Consider the following 10,365-nt stretch of genomic DNA (forward strand, 5'->3'; position numbering starts at 1 on the left):
TTACATCACCACTACACAGGCAGGCACCACCGATTACATCACCACTACACAGGCAGGCACCACCGATTACATCACCACTACACAGGCAGGCACCACCGATTACATCACCACTACACAGGCAGGCACCACCGATTACATCACCACTACACAGGCAGGCACCACCGATTACATCACCACTACACAGGCAGGCACCACCGATTACATCACCACTACACAGGCAGGCACCACCGATTACATCACCACTACACAGGCAGGCACCACCGATTACATCACCACTACACAGGCAGGTCATTCAACCTACAAGGTCAATATGAAACACTACTCCTCCTTGTCAAATTGCCTCTGCTTGAAACCATAAGGCAAGACAGGCAGTGCCATAACCTGGTTACAGACACAGGTGAGAAGCTGTTAAGTTGTTAGGTAGCAAGTGGAAGTAGCGTGACGGCTTTGACAGATCCTTACCGATTCGTCCAGGGCGAAACGCAGGCAGCCATGTTCGTACAGCACAAAGAACCTCCGTTGCCATTTCTGTCGGGAGAGAGAGAAACAACGTTACTACATCTGAAGACGTGTCTAGGAACAGCCTATGATTTAATACTGTATGTCTGCAGGGAGAGAGAGGAAGCGTGTTGGGCTGAAACATCCCACCGGACTACTAGTGTGTAGTAACATACTGAGACAAGCTTCAAGATACAAGGGACGGCAGGTAGCCTAGCGGTTAGAGTGTAGGGACGGCAGGTAGCCTAGCGGTTAGAGTGTAGGGACGGCAGGTAGCCTAGTGGTTTAGAGTGGTGTAGGGACGGCAGGTAGCCTAGTGGTTAGAGTGGTTAGAGTGTAGGGACGGCAGGTAGCCTAGGGGTTAGCAGGTAGCCTAGTGGTTAGAGTGTTAGAGGGACGGCAGGTAGCCTAGTGGTTAGAGTGTAGGGACGGCAGGTAGCCTAGTGGTTAGAGTGTAGGGACGGCAGGTAGCCTAGTGGTTAGAGTGTAGGGAGGGAGCCTAGTGGTTAGAGTGTAGGGCCTAGTGGTTTAGGGACGGCAGGTAGCCTAGTGGTTAGAGTGTAGGGACGGCAGGTAGCCTAGTGGTTAGCACCAATAACCAGAAGGTTGCTAGATCGAATCCCTGAGCTGACAAAGTAAAAATCTGTCGTTCTGAACAAGGCAGTTAACCCACTGTTCCCCGGTAGACAGTCATTGTAAAATAAGAATTTGTTCTTAACCTACTTGCCTAGTTAAATAAAGGTTAAATTTAAAAAACGAATGACATGACGACACTGCAGTGGACCCTCAGGCCAACATCCACTGTATAAAAACACTACCGACGCAGGTTCAGAGTCCATTTCTCTGACTCTATTGATCATCAGTCTGTAGTGTTTCAAGCTCTTCCATTTCGCTCCGAACAAGATCTAGCTTCCTAAATGGATTTGAATAACCCGATGAAAACCTCCTGACGGTCCGCGTTCACTCATCCCCTCTCTCACTACAGGGTTCTGCTGCCTGGGGAATTGTGTTCGGCAGATGTTTATCATGTGACTACAGTGCTACGGAACAGCGAACATGCATACTAACCCATCCCCCACTTCATGTGAGCGTACACACACACACACACACACACCTCATGGGTGCTCTTACCCGGGATCTTTGCATGGGATTGCTGAAGTCTGTTCCCTCGGGGGCCAAGCACAGCCATCCGCCATAAATAGGTTTGGCCTGTAAAACACAAGAGAACAGAGCAATTTAGACGAGCATTAACATTGAAGGGGGAGGGGGAAAGCAGTGAGAGAGAAAGTCTGGGTGAATGAGAAGAGAGACCCTCAAGGCGAGGCCGTCTTAAAACCACACCGGTTAGCAAGCCTGTCAGAGTAATCAGCACCATTTGATGCTACAATCCACTGCCTTTCCGTTCAAATTGCTTCGATGAGTCTTGAATGAAGCTTTCTGTGTGAACAACAACAGTGCCTGCCTATTAATCTATATTCACCTCACGGAAGTTGTTTTGAGCCAAAAAAAAAACTTCTTGTTCCCAACGAAAACACAGAGAAGCTCCAAAGATGTGGAAACATAAACACGGAGACAGAGTTCCCACAGGGTCGAGGGGGAGAGACATTTCAAATGGGTGCTCTTTGTACTCTATTAAAAAACTCCTGTCTGTCTCTAATTTTGACTGTTAAACAATACCAAGAAGCAGCTGTCAGGCCCGTTGGGCTCCTTTTCCCACTCTGGCCCTTAAATTCCAGGCTAGCGTCTCCCCTGCAGCAGAGAAGTGTAGGATTATTACTCTGCGGGGGATTTTGACCATATTGCTAGCTTGCCTTGTTTCAGCTTGCGAAGACTGTCTGACTAATATGTCTACAGAGACAGGTAGATGAAGTGGTGCCTTTTAAAAAGGTGATAGGTGATTGAGGTAAACGCGTCAGGACATAGTCCTTAGACATCTGATAAGAAGAGTCTGGTGGCCTCCCGAGTGGTGCAGTGGTCTCAGTGCTAGCTGTGCCACTAGAGATTCTGGGTTAGAGAGTCCAGGCTATGTCGAGACCCATGGGGCGGCGCACAATTAGCCCGGCGTCGTCTGGGTCAGGGGAGGGTTTGGCCAGCAGGGATGTCCTTGTCCCATCGTGCACTAGCGACTCCTGTGGCGGGCCGGGTGCAGTGCACGCTGACACAGTCACCAGGTGTACAGTGTTTCCTCTGACACATTGGTGCGGCTGGCTTCCAGGTTAAGTGGGCATTGTGTCAAGAAGCAGTACGTCTTGGTGGGGTCGCGTTTCGGAGGACTCACGGCTCCCAACCTCCGGCTCTTCCGAGTCCGTACGGGAGTTGCAACAATGAGACAAGACTAACTACCAATTGGAAACCAGGAAATTGGGGTGAAAAAGGGGTACAAATGTTATTATATAATAAAAGAACAATCTGGCATTTAGACTGATGATTAGCATACACCAGACACGTTTCCTGTCCTCAGATCCTATATAGGGGTGGAAGACAGCCTAGCAATTAAGAGCGGTGGGACAGAAACCGAAAGGTCGCTGGTTCGAATCCCCGAGCCGATTCAGTTGTAAAACTATTCTATTATTATAGCTATATGGGCAATGTGATCAATAAATGAGGCCATACCACACAGGTAAGAGGTGTTTTATAGAATAGCAAACTATTTCTCCATTGGTTGAGAGACAATAACAGAGCGAGAAAGAGACTGACGGGAGAGAATGAGAGAGAGACAAAAGGAGAGGTAGGGAGAATGAGAGAGAGACAAAAGGAGAGGTAGAGAGAATGAGAGAGAGACAAAAGGAGTGGTCCTCCCGTTACCTTTCTTCCACATTGAACAGCTACATTACTACTCCACATTTTGAACAGCTACATTACTACTCCACATTGGACAGCTACATTACTACTCCACATTACTACTCCACATTGAACAGCTACATTACTACTCCACATTGGACAGCTACATTACTACTCCACATTGAACAGCTACATTACTACTCCACATTTTGAACAGCTACATTACTACTCCACATTGAACAGCTACATTACTACTCCACATTACTACTCCACATTGAACAGCTACATTACTACTCCACATTGAACAGCTACATTACTACTCCACATTGAACAGCTACATTACTACTCCACATTACTAATCCACATTGAACAGCTACATTACAACTCCACATTGACCAGCTACATTACTACTCCACATTGAACAGCTACATTACTACTCCACATTGAACAGCTACATTACTACTCCACATTGAACAGCTACATTACTACTCCACATTGAACAGCTACATTACTACTCCACATTGAACAGCTACATTACTACTCCACATTGAACAGCTACATTACTACTCCACATTACTACTCCACATTGAACAGCTACATTACTACTCCACATTGACCAGCTACATTACTACTCCACATTGAACAGCTACATTACTACTCCACATTGAACAGCTACATTACTACTCCACATTGAACCACAGAGGACGGCTACATTATTGTTTTACTGTTCTCACATGGTATGCATTTGTTGCATGGGAAATAAGGAGTGCTGTTACTGCCTCGTGGTCATTGAATTGTGTGGTAGGGTATCCATTAGCGGATTCTGGTGTGATTGATGTGGTGATGTCCCATTCCCTGGGGTCATTTCCCATTCCCTGGGGTCATTTCCCATTCCCTGGGGTCATTTCCCATTCCCTGGGGTCATGTCCCATTCCCTGGGGTCATTTCCCATTCCCTGGGGTCATTTCCCTCTCCCTGGGGTCATTTCCCATTCCCTGGGGTCATTTCCCATTCCCTGGGGTCATTTCCCTCTCCCTGGGGTCATTTCCCATTCCCTGGGGTCATTTCCCTCTCCCTGGGGTCATTTCCCATTCCCTGGGGTCATGTCCCATTCCCTGGGGTCATGTCCCATTCCCTGGGGTCATTTCCCATTCCCTGGGGTCATTTCCCTCTCCCTGGGGTCATTTCCCTCTCCCTGGGGTCATTTCCCATTCCCTGGGGTCATTTCCCATTCCCTGGGGTCATTTCCCTCTCCCCACCACTAGCTGTTCCACTCGAGTATCACTCCCACACCAAGGGACAGTCGAAAACAAGGGGGAGGGCTCAGGGAGGGGGTGGGGGGGTTATTGGGATTCAACACAACTCTCCATTTCCTCCCCACTGCAGACCAAGGGGCCCTTAATGACTGAAGGGGCTTCCTCTCTCCTCCACTCATTTCAGAGCCATGCTAAAAAGTCCATTCAAATGTACTGTGTAGTCCGATTGTCCACCTTACTCCTGCTAGCCAAGTAAAACCATTGCAGAGCCTTGGTCATTCTGGAATAGAAATGGAACGTATAGATCTAACATACATGATTCTAGACCATGTGGAATTCAGATCAATGTATGTGTATCCTAGAACTCTGGTCTCCACCGGTGAGTAACCTCTGGGAAACTCTGCTCCAGTTTCAAGCCCTACCCCGCACTTCCTTTCACAAGCTCTTCCTCTCCTTCCTCCCCCCAAACTCCTGCCCACACCACCACCTCCCCGAGTTCTCTTCCTCCCTCCAAACTCTTGCCATACCCCTGCTCCCACCACCTCCTCCCTGAGTTCTCTTCACCCTCCTTCCCTCTATACTCGTCTCCTACCACCTCTCCCAGACTGTTTCTGCTCACTCACTCACCCAGCCACCACCCTATCTCAAATCCCTCTGTCTATACCTCCATCACATCCCTGCCCCTCCATCTCTCCCTCCTCCCTGCCCCCCCACCATCTATCCTGAGTGTGTTGTCCCCCTCTCCGATGCCTCGGGAACTACAAGGCAGTGTAGCTCAGCGACAGTTATTAAGGGTTGTTTTCCTGGATCTAGGCTCTCTCCTCTCCCAAAAGAACATACAAAGTGCTCTCTCTCTGGCACACATCATCATATGAGCATGGAGGCATCTAGACCTAGGTCTACACGTCAGAGAAACAAGTCATTTTTCACACTAAACTAACTGCCAAAGATGGAATCTGCTTTGACGCCCCTCTCCTCCCACAGTTCCACCTTCCTCCCATCATTGCGGTGTATAACAAAGAGATTGTTTATATTGGATACTGTTCCTCCACATTCTGTTCCTTTTCCTTCAGATAACTTATCCATGTGGGCTAGGATTTTTTTTAAATTATCTTCTCAATGTTGCAATCGTGAGGGAGGTTTGATCAAATGACAGGAGTGAAAGATTGAGCTCAGCAACTCCCTTTTCCTTCATGTCTAGAATCAGATTCAAAATAACTTGTTTTTTTAATATAGGGTTCAAATTCAGTTAGACTAAACGAGAGCTTCTCTTGGAGTCATTCAGTGTTTCAACTTCATTAGGACAACATGGAAGCACCCCGACCTCTAGTCATATACTTTCTAGCAGCCCAGTGGAGGGAAGAGGAAACACCCTCCATGTTTCACTTATGATTACTACACTTCCACTTTCCTGCCATTTCCATTTGGTCCACTCATCTCAAAAGAAGTCATTAAATAATATGAGTGAGCAGATAGCCTACAGTCTTCAATAATGTTTACATTGTCTTGTCGAAAATGGCCGTCAATGTCATGGCTGGTTTCTCAGAATGGATTTGGGATAGAATGTGGTTCTTTTAAAGTATTGTTTTATTTTATGAAAGCAGGCCCAGCTAGCGTAGAAGATTTTTGTTTACGTTGTCAGGTTAAGATTCGTCCGGTATGAGACCAAGTCATTTCCAGCCTGTGTATATATATATATATATATATATATATATATATATAGAGAGAGAGAGAGAGAGAGAGAGAGAGAGAGAGAGAGAGAGAGAGACAGCGAACAGAAGCATCTTTGGCTCCACCTGTGACGTCATGAAGGACAGTCTAAACGGGATCCTTGGGACGTCCCAGCGTTGATGTCACCCCCATTGACGTTAGAAATTTAAAAATGGTTTGGTAAGTGTTAGGATTGGGTAAAGGTTATAGGTAAGGGTTATGTTTAGGGGTTAGGGGTTAGGGTTAGTGTATAGCCCTCCCAAGGATTCCGGATAGCACTAACCCGAGAGAGGAGGGCTGCATCTCAGGGAGATTAAGAAAGTGGTGTAAATCACTTTAAGATTCTATGCCTGACTCAGCAGTCCGGCTCAGAAGGGGTTAACCCCGCAGTAATCACAAGCAGGCCGTCACACACATCCTCACGCACAGTCTCTTCGGAGGAGAGGACCGCTTGCTGTTGTTGCTGTTCTTAGAGCCACGTTCAAGGGCCCATCTGGACGTCATCGCATGGGATCAATTACAGGATACAACCGAGACCAGCTAACGATCTGGAAGACAGATCTTCTCATTCACTACTTCGCTGACTGAAGGAAAAGGCGAGATAAGCTTCTTCTTTTTTGGACTGGAAACGTGTCATTGCAACCAAAGACTTGATGTGTCCTCAAGTCCACATACATGCCGACTTTGTGTGTGTACCTGAGTCTAGAGCTTCACATTTTCAGTTGTGTACCAACATCTTGAGGCAGGAGTGTAACGGTCCAGTGTAACGGTATTGGTACCAGACCCGGTCGGTACCTCTGGTCCGCACTGCGAATCGGATGAATACAGAAAAACAATCGATTTTTTTTTAAAGACACTATGCCTATAACGCTGCATTGTTTTGTTTTTTCATCTCACAGTTACTAGAGGCATACATCTCAAGACTATTCTGTTAAAACAACTAGAGTCAATATGCACATTGTAATCAAAAATGTGAATCTTAACTGGCCCATTTCAAAACGGTCCTTTTGTGAGGCGCAGCGGGGAACTAGTTGTGTATCATGGAGAGCGGTGGATAAACCAGGAGGATCTTCATCATCGGTTAAACCTCTAGTTTGGGAACATTGTGTCTTCCCAGTAGATTACAACAGCGAAGGGCATAGAGGGTATGTTGCCACTGCTCAACCAGAATAGCCTGTGCAGCTGCCAACACCTCAAATACTTAGACACATTTACACAGACACCGAAGCAAGATGAAAACACAAAAAAAAAATCAATAATAATAAACTTCTCCCCTCTGCATTCAAGCACCCCGTCCGCAGCCGATTCTGACCGGGCCAAATATAATTACTTTTTATTTCACCTATATTTAACCAGGCAAGTCAGTTAAGAACAAATTCTTATTTTCAGTGACGGCCTGGGAACAGTGGGTTAACTGCCTGTTCAGGGGCAGAACGACAGATTTGTACCTTGTCAGCTTGGGGGTTTGAACTCACAACCTTCCGGTTACTAGTCCAACGCTCTAACCACTAGGCTTCCCTGCCGCCCCAAGAAAGGTGGAGAGAAAGGTATGTTAATAGCCACGGATATGCGCACAATCTCAGTGGTTAAGAACAGGGGTTTTCAGCACCTTGTGAAAGTGCTCAAACCACGTTATAAACTTCTCCTTCTCGCACCCATTTCAATAAACAGGAAGTACCCCGCTCTATGTAAGCAAGCTAAAGTCAATGTTGTCAATGAGTTGGCCAATGAACCCGTGTTGCACTTGTCAGCAATCAAGTTTTCAAGATATGTAACTTTCAAAATACAGAAATCATCCCCTTATGATGCATAGCTGATGAGTAATTGTGTGTTTTCATTTAAGAAAGTCCAGTGTTGTTAATCCTTATGGTGCTCTTGTGTGATTTGACTTGGGATCATGCCTTATTCGACTGATGATCTTGTATGGAGTCAGGAATAACACCACTTTGGATTTTATTAAATAAACAAAACAACATTTTTGGCATTTCATTTTCCCGCTGTTCACTGAAACTGAACTGTGACCCCCGAAACCGCAGTAAGTACCAAACAATGGGTTTGGTGAACCACTACTCCCCTAATCTTGAGTCAGCTCAGCTGCAGAGAACCCACGGCCGGGGTCACATTCAGGAGGGCACCACCGTATTGTTTGCGTCCACAGATATCTGTGTGTGGCAGACAATGCCCCCGAGTCAGCTGGTGACCCTGCTTGCCAATGCCAGCCCTATGGGACAAGGGGATCGTTCAGGTCAATGTCTCCCAAATATTGGGTCAGGAACCATGATGGGTCAGCTGATTCCTCCTTTTGGATGGGTGGTGTGATTTGACAGTTATAAAATGTTATTTCTAACCAGAAGCTAGTCAAAAACCCTGGGTCATCCATCTATTCAAATCTAAAATGTTCATCTGTGGCTTTCCAGGATTGTCATATTATCACATCTTATTCCTACATTTGAACCAGTGGTTGATGATTGCGAGAAACACTGGTTCTTCCCATCAGAACCACACCTTAGTGTGTCAGGCTGAAGCAGGGTAAACAGTCACTGAATGAGGATACAGCCTGAATGTTACAAACACACACTATTGGCAATACGAAAGCTGATTAATAGACTTGAGGAATTCGCTACAGCCGCAATAACATCTGCTAAATATGATGTATGTGACCAAAAAAATTTGATTTGATTTTAGGATTTCAAAGTAGACAGCATGAAATAGGTCAACACTGTGTCACCGTTTTAAAACTCTGGTATAAAAACCTACAATACTATGCGAAGTTCCATTGCAAGTTTGACTAGCTAACTGTCTAATTCAATTATTACATAACCTGCCAGCAACAGCAAGCTCGACACGCCCAAATGGTTATATTGTAGCTAGATTAGCAACGAGTTGACGTTACAAGCACCTATGCTATAATGTGGCAACAGCACCACAATAACAACGCATTACCTGATTCAGATCTTGATCGGTCAAGAGATGCAACTCCCGTGGTTTGAAGCAATTCTGACATTTACTTTTATTGAAAATGTTCGCCTGGAATTTCCTGCAAGAGTTGTCTTTCGCCGTAGACATTGTATTTCGCCTCCGTTCACCGTAAAATGCAAACGTGAAAGAAAAAAAATAATGAAAAAAATGTAGACAGTGTTTAATTCCGTTGTTTTCTTTAGCTACGTTTATTTCATCCAATTTGGCACATGGTCCCAGCAATCCAATTGCATGATGATCCCAATAATAAGCGGTCTCGAGTTCACACACAATCCATATTCAAAAGGTCTTGTGTTGTTTAGTTTTACCCAATGTACATTATCCAATATTGACTGCTAGACGACACCATTCGTGTGCGTTATTCAGTCCATGGCCTGTATCCACAAAGGCAAGCAAGTAACAAGGTAGTTTTTGTTGTAATCGATAGTTAGCTAACTAGCCAATGTTATTGTGCGAACCACAAAAATAGAAATTGCAGTGTTAGCAGCCTCAAGCTCCAAGGTAACAGCTTCCATCGGGTGGTAACCTAAGTTACACCCATTGAAAGGGGGGGAAAAAAATCACAAAAGTGGAGGTAGCTGGCTAGCAAGCGCTAACTAGCTACACACGTAACAGTAACTCTGCGAAGTTTATCACGACTGTTTATTCACTGGCTAGCAAGCTGGGTAATAAAATCCTCTCGCCTAGCTAGGTATTTAGGTAGTGTGGAATACAAATCTTCTGCGTAATTAACTCCCCGCTGACACATAGTACTCAGACGAAGCGCTTCTTACACAATCATTGAAGCATACACGAGTTTTTCGGTTTTGGTTTCCATGGATAGCAGCGCCCCTGGGTTCATTTTTCTTCTTCTTTTTTTTTCTTCCGGGAGATCTCTTAACCAATGGGAGGGAGGTCGCGGACGCACAGATTTTCTGATGGAATTGTCATGGTATCTCGCGATACTTGCTCTACAACGCCATCTAGCTAGGGATGGGGATGCAACAATAACGAATAAACACGAGAATGTGTTTTTGCTTTGTGTTGGCCAATGACAGACTTTGAATTACCTGTCGTCCATATTGGTAATCCACAGAAGATGCAGTCCTCATAGAATGAAGTGAATTCTACATTATTTAAGTTAAATGTTTCAAGGACAAAA

General features: G+C 45.6%; 1 protein-coding gene across 1 annotated transcript in view; it reads right to left on the minus strand.

Annotated features, from left to right (window-relative positions):
- LOC135505239 (myosin phosphatase Rho-interacting protein-like) overlaps window positions 1–10,102 on the minus strand; it is a 79,368-nt gene extending 69,266 nt beyond the window's left edge. Inside the window, 3 exon segments of the mRNA XM_064924425.1 lie at window positions 463–528; window positions 1,630–1,707; window positions 9,189–10,102. Of these exon segments, the coding sequence (XP_064780497.1) occupies window positions 463–528; window positions 1,630–1,707; window positions 9,189–9,311 (267 nt within the window). The 5' untranslated portion in view covers window positions 9,312–10,102.
- Between the last annotated feature and the right edge of the window lie 263 nt (window positions 10,103–10,365).

This window comes from Oncorhynchus masou, chromosome 18 (genome assembly GCF_036934945.1).
Source record: "Oncorhynchus masou masou isolate Uvic2021 chromosome 18, UVic_Omas_1.1, whole genome shotgun sequence".
Lineage (NCBI taxonomy): Eukaryota > Metazoa > Chordata > Actinopteri > Salmoniformes > Salmonidae > Oncorhynchus > Oncorhynchus masou.